At 55.6% G+C, this 19122-nt stretch overlaps 8 protein-coding genes across 8 annotated transcripts; 3 read left to right on the top strand and 5 right to left on the bottom strand.

The window, feature by feature from the left end:
* Window positions 1–26: 26 nt before the first annotated feature.
* ACRALDRAFT_2021715 (uncharacterized protein) lies at window positions 27–636 on the bottom strand (the record flags this gene model as incomplete). The annotated part of the gene is made up of 5 exons (XM_071020068.1): window positions 27–37; window positions 73–102; window positions 308–344; window positions 378–493; window positions 564–636. The coding sequence occupies 5 exons, from the start codon at window positions 634–636 to the stop codon at window positions 27–29; spliced, it is 267 nt and encodes an 88-aa protein (XP_070872319.1).
* Window positions 637–651: 15 nt separating this feature from the next.
* Window positions 652–3634, top strand: ACRALDRAFT_1065383 (uncharacterized protein). Its single transcript, XM_071017142.1, has 2 exons — window positions 652–1494; window positions 1571–3634. The coding sequence occupies exons 1-2, from the start codon at window positions 1062–1064 to the stop codon at window positions 3388–3390; spliced, it is 2253 nt and encodes a 750-aa protein (XP_070872318.1). The 5' UTR covers window positions 652–1061; the 3' UTR covers window positions 3391–3634.
* A 22-nt stretch (window positions 3635–3656) lies between these two features.
* ACRALDRAFT_1083047 (uncharacterized protein) lies at window positions 3657–5904 on the bottom strand (the record flags this gene model as incomplete). Its single annotated transcript, XM_071019397.1, has 4 exons — window positions 3657–4067; window positions 4125–5332; window positions 5501–5582; window positions 5743–5904. 4 exons carry the CDS (start codon window positions 5902–5904, stop codon window positions 4011–4013), a joined length of 1509 nt encoding a protein of 502 aa, XP_070872317.1. The 3' UTR covers window positions 3657–4010.
* A 1764-nt stretch (window positions 5905–7668) lies between these two features.
* On the bottom strand, window positions 7669–9397 carry ACRALDRAFT_2139581 (uncharacterized protein; the record flags this gene model as incomplete). Its single annotated transcript, XM_071024160.1, has 3 exons — window positions 7669–8100; window positions 8159–9162; window positions 9241–9397. The coding sequence occupies 3 exons, from the start codon at window positions 9395–9397 to the stop codon at window positions 7669–7671; spliced, it is 1593 nt and encodes a 530-aa protein (XP_070872316.1).
* Window positions 9398–11021: 1624 nt separating this feature from the next.
* On the bottom strand, window positions 11022–11504 carry ACRALDRAFT_1083049 (uncharacterized protein; the record flags this gene model as incomplete). The annotated part of the gene is made up of 1 exon (XM_071019398.1): window positions 11022–11504. One exon carries the CDS (start codon window positions 11502–11504, stop codon window positions 11022–11024), a length of 483 nt encoding a protein of 160 aa, XP_070872315.1.
* Window positions 11505–11543: 39 nt separating this feature from the next.
* ACRALDRAFT_212611 (uncharacterized protein) lies at window positions 11544–12102 on the bottom strand (the record flags this gene model as incomplete). Its single annotated transcript, XM_071023912.1, has 4 exons — window positions 11544–11581; window positions 11661–11672; window positions 11758–11980; window positions 12046–12102. The coding sequence occupies 4 exons, from the start codon at window positions 12100–12102 to the stop codon at window positions 11544–11546; spliced, it is 330 nt and encodes a 109-aa protein (XP_070872314.1).
* Window positions 12103–12302: 200 nt separating this feature from the next.
* ACRALDRAFT_1077586 (uncharacterized protein) lies at window positions 12303–13948 on the top strand. The gene is made up of 2 exons (XM_071018660.1): window positions 12303–12498; window positions 12575–13948. The coding sequence occupies exons 1-2, from the start codon at window positions 12459–12461 to the stop codon at window positions 13642–13644; spliced, it is 1110 nt and encodes a 369-aa protein (XP_070872313.1). The 5' UTR covers window positions 12303–12458; the 3' UTR covers window positions 13645–13948.
* Window positions 13949–16633: 2685 nt separating this feature from the next.
* Window positions 16634–18406, top strand: ACRALDRAFT_2029155 (uncharacterized protein; the record flags this gene model as incomplete). Its single annotated transcript, XM_071020574.1, has 1 exon — window positions 16634–18406. The coding sequence occupies one exon, from the start codon at window positions 16634–16636 to the stop codon at window positions 18404–18406; it is 1773 nt and encodes a 590-aa protein (XP_070872312.1).
* Between the last annotated feature and the right edge of the window lie 716 nt (window positions 18407–19122).

Below are 19122 nucleotides of genomic sequence, written 5' to 3'. Positions count from 1 at the left end.
TTTACTGGCTGTGGGGGTTGTTTGTTTCAGCCCAGCGCTTACCCCGCGCCGACTGTTAGCGTGATTAGCCACATTTGATGTACTTCTCTAGCCACAGCCGTCCTGCACATAACAGTGGGTCGGCCTTTACCGCAAGGTCCCGTTCACAAACATATACGAAGTACTTTTGTGTTACTGCTCGGTCCACCGATTCGTATTTTCTTTTTCTTTTCTTTTCTTTTTTCCGTTCTTTTTTGTTTTTTCTATTTTCTTTTCTTTTCTTTTCTCCATTTTCCGTCTATTATCGTCGGCTTCGAATCGAACTTACTTGCTCCCACGGAATACCACCCGGCTCCGTTCACTTGCTCTATGCACGTCAATGTCATATCCGTCTGCACATGCAGGTCATGTAGCCTACACTTGAACTTGCAGCTTTTTAATCTCTCTAATGCAGTGCTCTGGGTCTCCCGGCATTGACTTGGAGACGATGAGATGGAGTTGTTAGCAGGAGGTGCTGTGGTTGGTGGATTGCGATAAGATACGATAAGATAAGGAGATAAGATACCATTCTCACCTCACCTCACCGATGCTTCCATCATCAATATCAACGACGTCATCGTGTTGTCTTCCATGTCGTTTGTTTTCAGCCGTCCTCATCAACGCCCGACTTTTGACAAGCCTTCCACCACGGTGTAACAGATGACGGATATAAGATGCAGTACGGTAACTCACATTACCTTCCTCCCTACATCTTCCACTACTTCCTACTTCAAATGCCTTCATAGTGGATGCGAAAACCCGGACGAGACATCAAAACTTCGTCTACCCAGTCGCCGACAGACTCATGGTGCAATGATGCTTTATGACGATTACTAGGACCTATACAGCCTTTCTACGGGATATCCATCTTCCCAGCTCGTAGCCCACATCCTCCGATCTTCCCCTCTCCCATCTCCATCGGATGAAGGACCGTGAGCCTCAAACTCCCACTCGATTCTCCTCAGGGACCCAGACTCTTGTCGCTTGATATACTCAAAGACTATCGACAAACAGGGAAGGACACTGTCTCAACCGCCGTCACAATGTTCTCCTGCTTTGGCCTCTTTACAAAACACCGGGATGAAGAGGAGCGCCAGCCCCTTCTCCCCCGCTATAGCGGCGACACTGCTCTCCAGGCCCGTCTTCGGGAGAAGCTGCACACGTACCAGATGCTCCGGGCCCTGGGAAAAGGTTACATGCCCTCCAACGAGCAGCTCATCACCAACCTGCGCACCCTCCTCACTGCCGACGTCCTCTCCCCCCATGCTCCCGAGAACCTGAGCGATTCGGGCCACGCTCTCGTCCTCAACGTCCGTCTTCTGATCACCCAGTTCATCGAGCTCCTGCAGCACAAGAATGCCAACGATCAGATCCAGGACTTCATCTGGTTCCTCACAAAGTCCCGCCTATCCGTTGATGCCCATGATATCGCCGAGCGGGCTTCAAGGGCCAAGTCCAAGGCCGACACTGCAGCCGGTAAGCATAAAGCAATATTCCCACCACAATCTAGACTAGACAAGAGACAAAGACATCTGAGCTTACATCCCCCCAGCCTACAAGAGCTTGCAGACCGTGGGCTCTCTTCTGCTGACCAACTCGGACTTTCGTCTCTTCCTCTCCGACCTGACCACCGTCGGTCGGGAGGTGTTCCGAGACACGGCCTTCACCCTCGCCGATGTATCCAAGGAGGTCGGAAAGAAAGTAGAGCCTTCCAAAGAGGAACAAGAGGCTCTCAAGCATCCCAACGGGGATTCGTCCCAGTCACCACCGTCCAAAGCCGATCTCGGCCATGAAGTCGCCGATATATCGTCTGCCGTGGCCGACGGCGCCACAACCGTCGCCAGCGAAGCCGGACGGAGCTTCACCGACCGCATCACCGGCGACGAAAAGGATACCCTCCTGCATCGCCTCAAGCAGGCCGTCGTGAAACTGCGAGAACGGAGAGACTACTCCGATTCGGTGTCCACCCTGTCACTCCTGATCCGCCGCTATATGCTCGTCTACTCCCACGCCCTCGCCGACACCGCCCAGGCCGTCGAGGAAGACGTGCACACGAACCCGGAAGCCGACCAGGCCATGCGCAACTTTTGGACCTTCGTCACCTCCTTCGGCGACCGCAACGAGTGGAAGGAAGTAGAGCGCACCTTCCAAGCCGTCATGGCCCACGCGAACAGCGACCCGCAGTTCGACCACTTGGTCCGCCGCATCGGGAACCTCGTCCAGGATATGCTCACCGAGCCCGACTTCTTCGACCACGCCGAGGACCGCTTCCAGGAACTGCGCGCCAAGTCGCGCGAGCTGACCCGCGAGTCCTCCGTCCGCGGCGACGTCGACGCCTTCCTCGACCACCTGCACAAGGCCGTCCGCTCCGTCCTCCTCGACGCAGACGTCAAGAAGCTCCTCCAGACCTCCCGCCGCATCCTCGCCATCCTATCCCCCGCCCACCGCTACACCAACACCGACCTGGTCGCCGACTCGCTCAACGTCTTCGTCCCCCTCCTCGTCAACGCCGTCCAGTACATCCCCATCCCGCGCCTCGAGGTCTCCACCCCGGCCATGGACCTCCTCCTCGAGAACCTGATCCTCGAACCGGGCCGCACCGTCAACAACTCCTCCTTCCTCCCCTACAAGCTCAACGTCACCACCCGGAACGACGTCGAGGTCCGCAAGGCCCGCTTCGCCACCACCTCCTCCGTCACCACCCTCATGCGCATCGCCGTCTCGGGCCTCTCCATCGCCGCAGACGACGTCGGCTACTGGCTGCGCATGCACTCGGGCCTCCTCCGCTTCATCGACACGGGCATCGTCGGCCTCCACCTCGACGAGCGGGGCATCGACATTGCCGTCGACATCGAGGTCGGCAGGGAACGTCTCGAGCAGGTCCTCACCCTCCGCGGCGTCCGCGTCCGCGTCCACCGCCTCAAGTACGACCTCGCACAGAGCAAGCTGGCCTGCCTCGCTTGGTTCCTCAAGCCCGTCGTGCGGCCCCTGCTGAGGAAGGCCCTGGAGGTCGCCATCGCCCGTGGCATCGCCGACGCCTGCCATGCGGCCAACAGGGAGCTCCTCTTTGCGAGGGAGAGGTTGCGCGCCACGCGCATCGCGAACCCGCAGGACCTGTGGACCTATCTGCGCGCCGTCGCCGCCCGGCTCGTGCCGCAGCAGGATCCGGATCTGTACACGAGGCTCGGGGTTGCGCAGCCCGGCCACGGTGTTTTCAAGGGGGTGTACGCTCCGGGAAGTCTTGTCAAGGTGTGGAACGAGGAGGGGGCTATGGCGGGGCAGAGGGCTTTCCAGTATGAGAGGGAGGGGTGGCGGAATGATATTTTCGATGTCACTGCGAGAGCTGCCTCGGTGAGGCCTGTAAGTGGGTGAAGTCTGGGCGACCTGGACGTGTTGGCTTTCTTTTCTTTTTCTTTTTTTTCTTAATCCTCGCTAATCCCCTTTTCCGTTGCTTTACACTATCCGTCCCTCTTGGACGGTTGTACGGCGTTTATCCCTGGTCCATTGAGAATAGCTTGATGTGCTAGTATCTACCAGATATCAAACAGCCTAATTCTTCTGATAACTCTCGCTTTACGTTGTAAGTAAAACTAAATCAAAGCCAACTTCAATCACCATTCAGTGAGGACACGAGTGATGGTAAATGTGGAGCAAAAGTCCCCAAAAATATATTTATTTCATAAATGTCCCATTCCTGACAATGGCCAGGAGCAGACCAGGCAGTAAGGGGTGTAAAGGAGTGAATTAGATTGGCCCAACGATGTGCAGGACCAAAGTGAAGTGGCCTTAACCGCCAGACCAGGAAAGAAAGTAAGGAATATAAAGGTCTCCGACCGAGGTCAAGCAAATTATGAGACCGGGAAACCAGGTTTGTGCTATATAGCATTGCTACGGAAGGAAACTGTTACCTTTCGGGTGGTGGGAACCCTGAGTAGAAGGTATAATTATAGCCGAGGTGTAAGAATGAGATACAATCCAGGACGAGATGGATTTTACTTGGGACTAAGGTGCTGGACCGTGTTATCGTCAAAGATTTTAAGACGGGGCACCTAATGGAAATGTACATCAGCAGAGAAGACGAGAAAAAAGGAGAGTCTTGAACCCACAAGATCCATATCATGGCTATAGGCGAAGCGGCACGACGACTGGGGACAGTTACGGGCCCAGCGGCAGTGGTGGGCGTAGATGCAGGTCGGGTCCTCGCACTGCGTCTTGAGCTCGCAGGGGATGCCGCGGACCTTTTGCTTGAGCACGTTGAGCACGGGCAGGGCCAGCTTCTCGCCGTGGTAGTAGGTGCAGTGGGCCGATTCGCAGCCGCCGAGGAGGTAGTGGTTGTTACAAAAGTTGGTCCCGTTCTTGGCCATCATGTCCTTGAACTTCCTCTCGGCCGCGGGGTCGATGCGCGGGAGCGGCTCGTCGACGCGCTGGCTGTCGGCGTTGATCAGGTAGTACTTGCGCGGGGCCTTTTTGGTGACGCTAATGTCGATGGCCTTGGGGTTGGCACTCGGGATGGTCCGGGTGATGGTCGACCACGAGGTTGCCGCGGCGGAGGAACTGGCGGGGGTCGGGACGACTGGCTGGTCGTCCGACAAGCTGGAGGAGAGAACCGAGGTCTCGGACGGCGCGCGCACCTGGGAAGGCTTGGGAGTCGGGGCCGGTGCTGGTGCCGATGCCGGGGCCGATGCCGGGGCCAGGGCGGCCTTTCTGGGGGAGCCGTTGACGAGAGACGACGGGGCAGGCGGCAGGGTATTGGTCAGAGGTTTGGTGGGGAGGGGTTCGGAACGGAATACGGAGGGGAAGCTGGCGGTCTCGAGGCCGAGATCTCGGAAGCCGGGCTGGGCCGGCAGGGTCTCGAGCAAAGTGAGACGGTGGAAGACGGTGACGTCGCGCTTATAAGGTTCGAGCACGGGCAGGTAACCGTTATCGGAACAAGGGCCGAAGAAGATGTGCTTGCATTGGGCGACGCGGACCATGAGGCGCAGCATCTCGCGGATCTTATGATCGGCGGATTCCTTGCCGCTGCCTACATCGACAAAGCTGAAGAGGGGCTGGGAGCGGCCAAAGGCGCGAGCAAAGGCGGCGAGGGTTGGATTCTCGGGGGTCTTGGGGGCGATACCGCACGAGTGGAGTTTTTTGGCCAGCCCATCGAGGTTAAGAATAACTTGGACGATGATGTTCCAGTCGCCGGTGTTAGTCTGGGGGTAGGCATTCTTAATGTACGACTTAATCTCCGACTGGAGCAGGTAGGCGGCTTCGGCGCCCCCCTCGGCGCCCTTGGCGATGAGGTTATCATTGAAGACGGCGCCGTCGCCATCTATAATGACATAAACGAAGGGGTTCGATTCCTATGCATACGATGAGCTCGGACTGGGCAGTTTGATTTGAAAAGGAAAAGAAAAAAGGGGGAGGGAAGAGCTAACAGTAGCTCGAGTAATGGCCATTTTGTCTTCCATGGCTTTAGTAGCCTTGCCCTGCCACATACGGCGCGACTCGACTTCATTATTATAATCGGCACATTTATCCGAATAAGCTTTTTTGAGGTCCTCATAGCGACGAATTAATTCCTGTGTGGAGATTAGCATTGATTTGATTTTATGAAGTTATGTGAGTGCTGGTGACGGAAGACAGTGGTGAAGGTGAAGACAGTGGTCAAGGTGAAGAAGGTAAAGGCAAAGGTAAATATAAGACGAGATGGACGAGAAAGGCCCTCCCATTCCAACGCACCTGGATCATAGCATCGCGTTCGAGATCGTTACGACGAAACTGTTCCAGGCGCGAAAGATAATTGTTGCCGTTTGGAGTTTGACTTGCGGACGGCTGATCACTGCCGCCAAAGGCTTCTAGCAAATCCATAGATGCGCCATGATAGGGGGGCGACGCCATCATTTTTGCTTTCGGTTTAAGATGTCCGTTCAGTACGATCAAGTCCCACGGTCCAGAGTCTTTTGCCCTAGACTCCGTGTAAATGAAAAGCAGACGGCGAGTCCCGACTTGCAAAAGCGTAGATAGATCCGGAGACCTCGTTTAATAGAACGAAAGGCAGAGGCGAATGGAATATGGACGGTAAGAAATATATAAGCCGACTAGTCAATGGCAACCTTGGTAAGCCAGAACGGCCCGGAAAGGCAGTTGCTGGTTGTAAGGTCCGTTGATTTTGTAATTGACCAACTTCACTGGTGTAGTTGGTTGAAGAATTAGGAAGAAGAAAGTGAAGGACGTAAAGGGAAGGGCCACAAGTGGAAATGGGAAAAATGAAGACGTTTAGAAAGTAACCCTAGTGATGATCAAAGACTTTCCAGTATGTACACAAAAGTACGGTACAGAAGGAAAGAGGCAAGGCAGTACTGGAATAGGTAAGAACATGCGGGGTTGTTGGCTGCTGACGACCGCTATGATGCACCGCCACAGGGACTTTTGGGTCGTTGTGTCAGCCATACGAAGTACATACGAATACTGTAATTAGGTGGTAATTATAGGAAAGAACGGGATATTGGAGAGGGGATAGATGCGGCAAGTGCTTGGAAGTCGCGCCTTCTCCAGGACCAATCTTAGGTAAGCACTGCCGCGTATTACACGTACATACGAATACACGAGCCACTGCACTTCATAATGTCACACCCGCCCAATGCCTGAATCATCCATTTCCAGCAACATCCCAAGCTGTCTCTATATCCAAGAGATGACCTAAAGATGAGCAGATTTGTTCCAAGAGGGTCGCTGCCGGCTTGAATTTCTCGTTGTGCGCTAACTATATTCCCGACACAGAAATATATCCTCATGACTGTGACCAAGACGTTTCCGACCTCAAGGAAAGTGATGACTGATCCGACGGCGAGACCGTGGAGGTCTGCGATTATTATCATGCACAGGATGAATTCGAATGTTACCCGGAGGACAGAGTACATCTCAGGCGGAAGACAAGAGGAAGCGAGATGCTGTGTATGGACTCCCTGGCCGGCAGAGTCTTGACTTGACCCATCATCTTGCCAGATTATGGGATGTTGTCTCCCAGATACGTCGAATCCACTGCACCATTCTACGATTCGAATAGCGACAATCGAACCGTCGAGGGCCACGTGCATCCATGTTCCAGCATCAGGCTTCCGCGTCCAACCTGTCACCCAGTCGGGAGAAGGCATCCTTGAAAGCTGCTGACCTGTCCATGTGACATTGTGTTCCAAATCATCAGCATCCAACTTCTTAGGCTCCAACTTTCTCAGGAGTTAATCCTGAAGGTTCATAAGGACCTCCAGTCAGTTCCGGAAGGAACAGGAAGAAAGATTCAAGTCGCCGAGTTAGAGACCAGTTGGCGACCCGTCTATGTGATACACTACACAGGGCGTAGCTTTACCAGCCAGGAGTCGCCAAAGTCTTCGTGGACTGTAAAGCGACAACCGGCCGCCTTTCTCTCTACCCTACCAGTTAATGGGGCCGTGTGGACAGTTGCATTCATCGACATCCCCCTGAAACAACCGCACGCAAATTGTTGAGTCGAGTGCATCTCAAAAAATCCACTGGGTATGATCTGATTGATAGCTCTGGGTATGTATGACCTCTCCGACATTACCAACACTGATTCCCCTTTCACGCAACATTCGCTATTAATCTAGTGTGTATGAAATCGCCCATGCTCATGAAACCTTACAATCATCAAACATGCCTCACTTTCACTTCCACGGCATCGCTTGTTTCGATGCCCATCATGGAAATCGTTTTCACCACGCTTGTGTTCTCCGACCCGGATGCCGACGGCGCCGTCGACGCAGACTCCACGTCAACACACTCGCCCACCTTTTCAACCTCGCCGCATGGGCTTAGGCTTGGGCTTCTCTCCAGCTTCACCGCCCCGTCCCCTTCTGCTCTGTACCCGCTGTGGTTGCCAAAGACGTACCACGCATATACGCTCGTCAACACCGATATCATGAGGAACACAAATATCGTCCAGTTACCCATGGAGAACATGGGTGCCGTGCGGCCGGGGAAAAGAAACGGCGCTGAAATGCCGGCGCAGTTGGAGATGGCCACCATGCCTCCCGTGGCTACCGCGGTCGCCATCGATCCTGTCACCGTTGCTGTTCGGTGCTGTCGTGGTACGTCAGCAGGAGACAGAGAAGAAGAAAGAGAAAAAAAGGCAACTCACCGCAATAAACGGCAAAACCGCCGCGTTCGTGCACGCTATGACGAACACGGCCGCATACCGAACCCCCCAATTCGGCACCAGGGCCAGTACCAGGTAACCCGTCGCCACAAACACCAGGGCGCCGATGATATGTACCGACCGTTCTTTGGTCCTGTCACTATGCAAGCAGTTGGCCACAATGACCACCAGAGCAAAGATGTTCGGCGGCACCGTCAGGAGCTGCCCGCTATGGCCTGCGAATCCCATCGACGAAATGATGGTAGGCGTAAAGTATCCAAAGGCGTTCAGAGAGTTCGTCATGAGGAAGTACTGGATGGCGAACAGCCAAAAGACGGGATCGAGCACCGTCTGCTTGACCGTCTTCCAATTCCAGCAGTCGTCGTGCATGGTCGGCGCGTACGGCCCGAGCCGCTTGATGGCAAAGGCCCGCTCGTACGGCGTGAGCCATCGCGCCGTCTGGGGGTAGTCCGGCAGCAGGAACCAGACCATGATCCCTACCAACATGCCCGGGGCGCCCTCCAGGATGAACAGCCACTGCCACCCGGCCAGGCCTGCCACGCCGTTGAGGAAGGATATACCCGATGCCAGCAGCCCGCCGAAAGCGCACGCAAGCGCCACGCTGGACGCGAAGATGGCCATGCGGCTCGCCCGTTCCTCGGGCTTGTACCAGAAGCAGAGGTGCATCATCACGCCCGAGGAGAAGCCCGCCTCGGCCATGCCCAGGAAGAACCTCGCCACGAGCAGCCGCTCATATGTCGTGGCGCTCGCCGTACAAATGGTCACGAAGCCGACCGACGTGACGATTCGGGAGATCCACCGGCTGGGCGAGAAGTGCTTCATCAGGATGTTCCCCGGGAACTCCATGATGACGTAGGGAACGAAAAAGACGGCGATGGCCACACTGTAGCGCTGTCCCGTAAGATCGAGCTGCTGCAGGATGTTGTCTTCGGTGCTGTCGTCGTTTAACGTTCGCGCATTTCCCAGGCTGACTCTGTTTAGGTAGTCTGTCGGTATCCCCAACTGTCAGCCGCCTGTCCAAATCTCTGTCACACATGCCTCTGGGGTATAACGAGTCCACTTACTCAGGAGATAGGTGGTGCACATCCACGGGAGGAGATGGAGGTCCTGCTTCCTCACCACCGCTCTGTTCGTCTTCTCGTCGCTCAAGTCAACGGTGCTAAGGTCTGCCACTTCCAGCTCTGGCTGCGCCGAGAATAGGGTCCTCCATGTCCTCGGCATGGCTTATCGAGAAGTAAGAGTGAGTAAAAAGACGAGGAAGGCAGAAGACTGGTCCGGGTGGCCTCGCAGAGAAAAAGGAGTGCGGCGCATGCAACCCAGGAAGAGCCTCTTCGTTTGTGTCTCGTCGGCGTCGAATACCGTTCTCTCTTCACGGATCTGGTCAAGCCGCTTTGTGGTGGTGTTTGTCTTGGCCAGTCAACATCGAGACGGGAGAGGAATCGGTTATAAGACGTCGCGCCTTGTGAATCGCCTCATTGCGCCCAGGACGCCACTTGGGTGCTAATGGGCGCTACCGCGGTTTACTGCTGACTTGTTTCTTACTTGCGACGGGTATCAGGACGCGAGAGAGACGTAGGTGATGCAATCTCTCAAGTCGGTTCACGACTCGGTCAAGTTTTTCATCCTTGCTCGGAAGGAAATCTAGTTATTCAATATCATGCGCCCCCTTCCCATTCTTCCCATCCTTTCTGTTGGGACGCCACATCGCATGGTAAATCTTTGAGTTTCACAGCGATCCAATGGAACGGGGTGGTGTGTGCCACGCGTGGAGGTGGCTTGTCGCTCCTTTTGCACGAACAACGCGAGAAGTGTCGATGCTATGTCCGGCGCCGCAACACGACCAAAGCTAAGGGGACATGGCAAGAACAGATGACACAACGTAAGCCGGCGTCTTGCGAAAGAACAAGGCTTGGTGAGATGATCCAAAGGCCGCTGGGACCCTCGAGACCAACGTATATTTAGAGACACCGTTATGGTAAGACTCTTGTTGTGCTTACAAGTCAGCAAGGGGCTCAGCGTCCCATGCTAGCAATCGACGTGTATTCAGCTACCCCAGCTAGTCTATACCTCTACCAACACGAGACGGGCTCGTTGGCCCCCACGACCGACTGATGTCCCGATCATGGCCAGACGGGCCGGGCCGTCTGACCGCGCGGTGACGACCTTTCTCATGACTGGCTAGTCGGGCATGCTGGTCGGCATGCGCCTGGCTCGACATGGAGAGCTCAGTTTCAGAAGACCAGTAAGCCCTACTTCAGGGCAAGGCACGTCACTCGGCCTCTCACGAACGCTTTATATACCCTGTGCGTCTGACGTGGGCACCGAGGTGCGCCTCGTGGCCGTATTCCCGTTACGATATCAACGCCTCGCACGATACGTATTTAGAACCCAGTCCCTCTTTTTGTTCTCAGTTATACGAGGGAGGATGACCGGCGCAGGCCGTTCTCCGTCTACAGACAATTTGTTCGTTTCCCTGACATTTGCACCGGAGATGTTGATTTTCGTTCCCCTTCTTCTCCTCTACCTTGTTACGGTTAGTGTGAGCTAGGTCTACGTTGGTCAGATGAACGGAATAAGGGGCAGTGTGTCTCCTTGGCGAGTCCGGGCGACCTTTCGTATGGATTGTCGTCTTTCGCGCCGTCTTCACCTCGAGACGAAAGAGAGCAACAAGTGATCAGCAGAGCGACAAAAGAATCGCTAGAGATTGCACGGTCCAGCCTGTTCTGGTTTTCTTACAACCTTGAAGTCGACTCTCACACGGGCCAGGATTCTCGCAACATACGAAATCTATTTCTACCACTTCCTATCGCCCGACACACGCTCGCTCGTCCCAGGCCGAATCCAGCTACGGAGAAGGAGGCTCGTTGGAACGACCTTGATATACCTTCAAATCAAACTCCCCATCGCTCAACAGCGACTCTGCGCCGGCCCAAACAAAAGCGCGCATCTGGGCGGGAGGACTCTTCCCATCGAAAAAGTGAGCCGTCACGATGCGCGGCTCGTAGTTGGCCGTCTCGTACCTCTGGAGGCGGTGGAGGATGTACGGGTCGCGCGAGGGATCGACCCAGACCTTGCCGACGACTCGGCTCGGTTTCGCGTCGGCGGGGCTCGCGCCGGCCGCACTGGAGACGGGACACAGGGCAGGGTAGGGACCCCACATGCGCACCTGGTAGCCTTCGATCCAGGCGTCGCGGTATTCCGGCGGGTTGGGGGCCAGGGTGACGCCCTGGAAGGTCGTGGGGTCCATGAGGGAGCCGTAGAAGAAGTAGGTGTGTTCCGCGGAGGGGGGCTGTCCGTCGTCCGGGCTTTCGTTGTGTGGGGAGGCCATGGTAGATAGTGTGTGTTGTCGTTTCTTTTCTCCGCAAAGTCAGGGATGGGGATGGAGAGAAGGAGAGGCATGATGGCCTAGATGATGGTGGTTACAACTCTTATATAGGTCTGGCGACCGCAGGCGTTTGCTTTTGGTTACATTGTTAACAATCACATGTGGCTTCTGCTTGACAGTGGTGAGTGAAGACGCCATGGATCCATAGGCAAACTAGAACCAAACTAGAACTTCGGCCATTGTCTTTGTATGGTACTGCCTGGCTGAGATGGAACTGATGGTTGTACGTTGTACAGCGTCGAGTTTCCTCGCGACCCCTTTGTTGTTCCCAAAGATACGCGGGGGTGGGTGTCTGGCGGGGATCCCAATAGATTTCCGAAATGTTCATACAGAACAAGACAGTGGAGAAGAATAGAAGCCGTGATACCCTTCTTCTGCCCATCCCAGGCAGCTATTCTGGATTCCGGCCGAGCCACGAACTGGACAAACATGCATCATGGGAGCATTGAGGGTTATTTGTTGCGGCCTGGAGACATGTGTTCACCTCCCATGTCATGTTCTTCATATGTAGCAGTAGACATGCAAGTAGTGTCAGGACCATAGTGTCGTGCGGATAAAAAGGCTGTCCAGAAACAGTCCCGTCTTTGAAATGAGATGTCTTCAGCACTATGGGCACGGACCACGTGGACAAGCCGGCTTATCGATAAGATTGTGGTTTGTCGCCAGTGGGGTACAGTAGCTTCCTTGGGTAGGTACCTACGTACGGTAGCTGCTTGACGCTTTCAACGGTTCTGAACCAACATCACCAGTCAAACTACAATCACCAACGTCAAGTAACCCGTTTGCCGAAGCAGAAATTCTAGCAGATACCACACTATTGAAAAAAGACCCTCTTGAGCTCGTGGACAACAGGCAAGCACATTTGCACGTTCGACTGGCCTCCAGGGAACCGCAGCCATGGCCCAAAAGTCGGCGGCTCCTCCTCTTGCCTGCTGGGGTACGTCGTATCACTCGCTTCCTGTCAAGACGCGAATTGCCATGAAATCTTCTCAGAAGTGCTAACGCGAGTCTAGAGCTGGAAAACAACGTCAAGCTGGTCGACCCAAAACGCGATGCGCTTTACAAATTCGACGAGGCGGCCAACAAGGAGGCACTACATTCACGGCTCTGGACCCAGGACCCCAACTACTTCAAACACGTCCGCATCAGCGCCACGGCGCTCATCAAGATGGTGATGCACGCGCGGTCGGGCGGCAACCTCGAGGTCATGGGCCTCATGCAGGGGTACATCAACGGCGACGCCTTCATCGTCACCGACGCGTTCCGGCTCCCCGTCGAGGGCACCGAGACGCGGGTCAACGCGCACTCGGACGCCGAGGAGTACATGGTCGATTACCTCAACGCGAGCCGGCAGCAGGGCCGCATGGAGAACGTGGTGGGCTGGTACCACTCGCACCCGGGGTACGGCTGCTGGCTCTCGGGCATCGACGTGGCCACGCAGACGACGCACCAGACGTACCAGGACCCGTTCCTCGCCGTGGTCATCGACCCGGACCGCACCATCAGCGCCGGCAAGGTCGAGATTGGCGCGTTCCGCACCTACCCCGTGGGGCCCAACGGCAAGGAGCACGGCGAGCCGGGTAAAGGCAGCGGTAGCGGGGGTAGCGGGGCGGCGGTCGAGCGGGACGGGTGGCAGGCGGTCCCGCTGGCCAAGGCGGCCGAGTTTGGGGCGCACGCCAACAAGTACTACAGCGTCGAGGTGTCGCACTACAAGAGCACGCTCGAGACGCACATGCTCGAGCTGCTGTGGCACAAGTACTGGGTGCAGACGCTGAGCCAGAGCCCGCTCCTGACGAACCGCGACTACGGGAACAGCCAGATGCTGGACCTGGCGTCCAAGATGCGCGACGTCACGGGCCAGGTGACGCGGCTGGGGCGGGCGGGCCTCGCGGGCCCTTCGAGCGTCACGGCCATTGGCGTGGCGGGGGCCGGCGGCGGTGCGCGCAAGGTGGATGGCGCGGTGGAGAAGCTGGCGAGGGATTTCAGGTCGGTGGCGGCGCAGGAGAGGACGGGACTCGCGGCCGTGGAGGTCAAGGACAAGTTGTTCAACGGGCTGGGACCTAGCTCATCGGGCCAGGCGTGAGGGCCATTTTCCCCGTTGTGATTTTCTTTAGTTTTTGTCTGGGTGTCTACTTTGCGTGATGATGAATGATTTGATAGCTGAATTCCGACACCAGGGCCGAGAAAGGACTGGGCTGTAGGGAGGCATAGTTTGGCGTTGGGGTCAACACATGGGGTTAGAGGGCGTGGACACAAAAATACGTCTTTTGATGGTCAAGTCTCTTCCGTTGAACCCCCCGAGGTCTTCATGTACTTGAATGGCCTGAATTTGCCAACCAAGACTTTCCCCTAGCCCCTCGTTTTCTCCCTCTTTTATTTCTTCCCTTTTTGCACCCCTTTGCATTCACGTTTGACAAGCGGTGACATCCCGACTTCAAACATCACGTCCGTGTCATGATCACATCAATTCGTCGGGGAAATTAAGTGAATTGGAATATTTTCACTTGAACCTGAACCAAGGATGTTCCAAGGTCAATTTATGCTGGGTAGATTTGACTGCCGTGGAGCGACAGGACGAGGTGGGCGACATGACGGCAATGCCCCTTTCGGCCCAGGTGACGTTGTTCGCCATCACCCTTCAATGACAGAGATGAGGCTGATAATTTAGTAAATCACTTGGGCATGGACAACAACCAAGCGTCTGGTCCATTTTACCTCTAGCATCCCATTCCTGAACCACTCCCCGCAAAATGCAACGCGCCACCCCGCAGTTACGACACCAACATCGCGACTACACGTGTACAGGCGACAAGCAGCAACGGACGAATTAGGTGGCGTCGATAAGGGGAAATTGTTGGACGTACTTGGTACTCGAGCCCATGTACGAATAGGCGACTTACATGATTTCGATTTACAAAACAAAGCGTTGTCCGTCTGATGACATATATAGATCGCCATGTGACTGACGATTTGAGCCCAACGCCACGAGCAACGCCGTCCGATGAGTTGTTCTAGGTAGATCGTACCGTGCGACACATTCGCAGCCAGTCTGATCAGAAACGGCCACCGACGGCATTCAGACAGTAGAGCGTGGGAAGAAAGTCGCAAAACAGATGGCTAGATAGCGAACGGATTTAACTTGAGCGCGGGAGGAACCGGATGGACAGCATGGTCCGCTAATGAGGCAAGGAAGCGTGGCAATGCATGCAGTCGTCGCTTGCCCTTGTTTTTTCCGTTTCTTATTTTCCTCCCCTTTCTTAGCCGAGGTGAGACCGCAGAAATGCGCCCATCAAATAAGCTATTTCTGAGTGGCCAGCCCAACAATACCTATGGCTCGGGACTCGGGAGGACCTTGTCCATTCTGGCAGCGTGATGACATGGCCGTCACCTGGCCCTGACCATCCATTTAAATGTTAATGGACGGCCGGTGCGGTGTGACAGCCTGGAGAATAGAAGTTGACTCTGGCGTCCCGAGGTTCTCCAGCACCAGAAGACTGCCTAGTGCAGATTCGACATCCCAGCCTCCCTCGGAGTGCTGAAAATGGAATACCGAACTGGATTTATAATCATAATCACGTGGATTGTCAGTGGAGACACACTGCCAATCGAAAATAAAAGGCAGTAATCGCATGCCACGTACTAGGGATATGCAGGAGGCTGTAAATTCCAGATAAAAGTCATTCCTCAAAAGAACTAGAGCCACGACATGTTCTAATATGCAGCCATGTTATGGCTTGTGCCGTACATTGGAGGTTCTGGGAGTACAGTATCGATAATCCTCGACACAGTGATGACACGCCCTGCTCCCTTATCGGAGTATATCTATTGGCGGTTGTGCTAAATCGGGAAAGTATGACGGGGATTTACAGCCCCAGATAAGAATCCAAGGCATCGTGGCCAGTTGTCGCCAATCTCATTCTCGACTCGTGTCAGCTGCTGCCCGAGGGGCCCTGCCACCACCCGAGGGCTCCCAAGGTGGTTGGATCGTCTACTTCGTACAGTCGAGTAATACTGTACAGAGACTTTGTCCAAAGTGCCCTATACAACTGCGACGGAAAGAGGCACCTGAGATTTGCTGTGCAACCACTATGGCAGAGAAGTACTGGAAGAAAACACTTGATCAAACCACGGAGTACGAAGTACAGGTACTGATGCCAGTCCTGCCTGCCACCACACCACGAGGTACACCGTATCCTGTACCTATGTGCCTCCACCACCTTTACCCCACCACACCACAGGACCCCTAATCCGGCCCTCAAAGGGAAAGATGTCACTGGGGTCTACTTTCCTTGGTTCGCTCCATGACTTGACCTTCTCTCATCTTCTCTCTTCATCGCCTCGATTTCCCTTGTTTCCCTTCATTGCCCTTCATCCATCCTACATTCATCATACATCCTGCATTGAGCATCTTTTTAAACAGCCATCTCACCGTCTCGTCTCGTCTCGTCTTCCTCTTCTTCGACCACTCTGCCTGCATCCATCGTGCATGCAGCAGTCCTGGGTAACATCCCGTGCGCCAGTACCCTCCAGCACCCTCCAGCACCGACTCGATATCTCTTTGGCATCCGCTTGCCCAACCTCTATCGACCGTCAACAAAACGCAGCAAGACTTCGTCCCGACTGACGCTTGACGCTTGACGCATTCCGGGGCCGATTCAAAACGAAGCACTTCAACCAGAATACTCGGGCAATACGTTGTACCGTACTACTGCGCTGCATCACATTTCCCCTGGTCCTGTTCCACCGTCCACTGCCCGTCGCCCCTGCATCGAGACGCACGAGACGCACGAGGGGGAAGCCGACGGTTGGCGTTACGTGAGGAAATCACTGCTGGGCCACTTGTCACAAGGCGCTAGCTTTTGAATTCCCGAACCACCCACCCCACAAGAGACGCTTTCCAACCCCAGTGGACCCCTATAATCTGACGTACACCCTACCTACCGAAGCACCTCAATACCCGATACCCCGTGTCCCGTGTGTCCCACCGCTTTTGTCTCCCCTGGATCGCACCGCCCACTAATTAAAGCAATGACCCCGTCGGTCTCGCGGAGGCCAGGGAATCGAAAGTCACCATGATGACCCCCAGGGGTTTCCTTTATTCCAATAAACACTCATCCCTGAACAATCCTCCGCAGCGCCAAAGGAATCGCCGCCACAACCTGCCGTCACCCCCCGCCTCGCCCCCTACGCCGTCACCAATTTCCTATAACCGTCCCGACAGGAGACCTTCCAGCACGCGAGACAATTCGACTCCGGCTTCGAACTCGTCGTATTTCTGGGACTGGGGTTGGGACTGGAAAAAGGATGCTTCCGACCTCAATTCCGCCGACCAGCCCATCACTCCTCCCGAATCTACTGATCAATCCATCATGGTCAAACGCAAGGCCACCAACGACTTTATAAACCCCCCTCCTTCGACCATGTCTCGGACTACAACCTCCATGGCCGCCCGGCCCATGACGCCCACAAGTCCCGTGCAAATCCCTTGCTCCAGGTCCAAGCAGACTGCCTCCCGTTCCCACGTGTCGCACGCACCGAGAAAGCCGTCCCGCCCGAGGGATGTACACAACCCCGATACCATACCGCCTGCAGTGGCGGCTTTGCTGGCCCTGACGGATATTCCTCGCCCGCAAAGGCGACTGTCGAGGGCAGCGAAGAAGGCCAAGGGCGATCGGACTCTGACGCTGGATGCCGTCATCGAGCGCCAGCAAGTGCCCGAGAAGCAACTTAGTTTTTCCATGGGGAAGAGCATGATGGACGTGCTCCTCTCCCCGCCCGAAGAGCTGGACCTTGACGAGGCCATGTCGCTCGTTCGCCATGGTGGCGGCACTGACTCTCCGTCTTCTACGAGGGCGTCGTCCGTGGGCTCCCCCCCTTCCCTGGGGGGTTCCTCTTTGGCGAGCGACTGCTTTTCTTCCATCGGCACGCCCGTCGAAGCCAGCCCACGGATCCGACGCGGTAAGCGGAAGCAGCCACGGCGCTTCTTTGAGCCCGTCTTGTCGCCCCCCGGCCAGCCGGAGGACCACCCCTTGTCCGTCGCCGAGGATGAACTGGACGAAATGTATTTGGATGTCTTTCCAGCACACCAGGATGGACGACCAGACGGGGGAATCGATGAGAATGGGTCCGACGCGAGATCGGACCGTCCCGTCTCAGACTTTGCCTCTCCCCTGCGTCCGTTGAAATTCGCCTTCAAGTCGAATCTGACCGCGTCCCTCAAGGCTTTACGTCTGGCCGCCAAGTCGATTTCGTCCATGAACATGTCCTCCATTCCACCGGACGACCTGTTGACGCGATCTCTGCTGAGTATCGACCACAGAGTGCCTTACACGGACGAACGGCGACCGCCGGTATTGGAAGAGGCCCCTTCGGCCGCACTCCGCCGCTACCTCAACCCCACGACCAGCGCGCGCGTCGAGACGCACCGCCAAACCGCCACGGCAACAGCACGCTCAGCGACGAGGAGCTTTACCGCCTCGATCCAAATGCAGACGTATAGGGTGAGGCGTTCCCGCAGCGAGTCCCCCGGGAGCCCGACGCGGTCGCCCTATCCCCTCGCCTCTTCGTCTTCTACGCAGTCTACTCCCCCACAACCGCCCGCACGGTCGCACAAGCAGACCGCCTTGGCCTACCCGCCCGGAGGAATGCGGCAGCGCGAGGTGCGGGAGAACCCCGATTTCATCCGCATTGCCGTGATGGAAATGGCGATGCGAAGGCGAGGGAAATTGGACGACCAGCGACCAGGCCGCGCACGCTGGGCATTGCCGCCGCGACGGCCCAGTTCGCGACCCTACGAAGTGGGTGCCGATGGTGTTCCGGCCCGATGGGTTCCCATCTCCTACTGAGCGCCTGCTTGCGGTCAAACTCTCCGTGACCCGGGCCATTTTATGACCAGATACAACGTACGCAGGGCGACCATTATCAGGCACCTTGGCGAGGTTGGTGCATTGGTGCATTGGTGCATCTTTGGATTCACCCAAACGAGGCCCGGTTTATTGGACCCATGCTCGATATTGGCATCGCAGTTATCGGTAAAAGGTCCCGCGAATGCCGACCAGACGAGAGTCCCGTCCCGGAGTCTATGGCAAAATGGGAATCTCGGCTGGTTAGGGCATGGAGCCCACTACGGAGTATGATCTACCGGTGCATTCCCTGCCTCCCATTCGGTTTGCGGTAAGATGGTCTCGGCACTATTATATGCCCGACAAATCCCGGAGTTTCACTCTTCCGGCATTTTTTCGTTTATTTTTATTTCTTTCTTTTACTCCTTTTTCTTTGCCTGCTCTATGGTGTGCGTTGGCCAGCATATGCATAGCGATGGAGAATAGGACTCGGACAGGGACAGCAGCATCAATTCATCCATTCATCCATTATCATGTCCACTTGATCTTGGCATCGTGAACGTACCGTACTTCTTCTGCGTGGGGTAACGACATGCAGGTATGCCCAATGCGGTATTAGTTATTACGGACCATAAGACACTACAGCCATGACATGAGAGTCTTGAACTGCGGACCAGTTCGTGACGTTCAGTGGCTCGAGACGGGCTATTCTGTAAGAT

Source organism: Sodiomyces alcalophilus, assembly GCF_042370955.1.
Source record: "Sodiomyces alcalophilus JCM 7366 unplaced genomic scaffold ACRALscaffold_7, whole genome shotgun sequence".
NCBI classification, from domain to species: domain Eukaryota; kingdom Fungi; phylum Ascomycota; class Sordariomycetes; order Glomerellales; family Plectosphaerellaceae; genus Sodiomyces; species Sodiomyces alcalophilus.
The sequence above is the reverse complement of the archived record's forward strand: the minus strand, read 5'-3'. Positions and strand labels throughout refer to the sequence as shown.

What these genes read in the sequence shown, in the direction of transcription:
- ACRALDRAFT_1065383 (XM_071017142.1), top strand. Translation starts at nt 1,062, where the DNA reads ATGTTCTCCTGCTTTGGCCTCTTTACAAAACACCGGGATGAAGAGGAG. An exon ending in CAAGGCCGACACTGCAGCCG is followed by an intron (nt 1,495 to 1,570) that starts GTAAGCATAAAG and finishes ACATCCCCCCAG; the next exon opens with CCTACAAGAGCTTGCAGACC.
- ACRALDRAFT_1077586 (XM_071018660.1), top strand. Translation starts at nt 12,459, where the DNA reads ATGGCCCAAAAGTCGGCGGCTCCTCCTCTTGCCTGCTGGG. An exon ending in TCCTCCTCTTGCCTGCTGGG is followed by an intron (nt 12,499 to 12,574) that starts GTACGTCGTATC and finishes ACGCGAGTCTAG; the next exon opens with AGCTGGAAAACAACGTCAAG.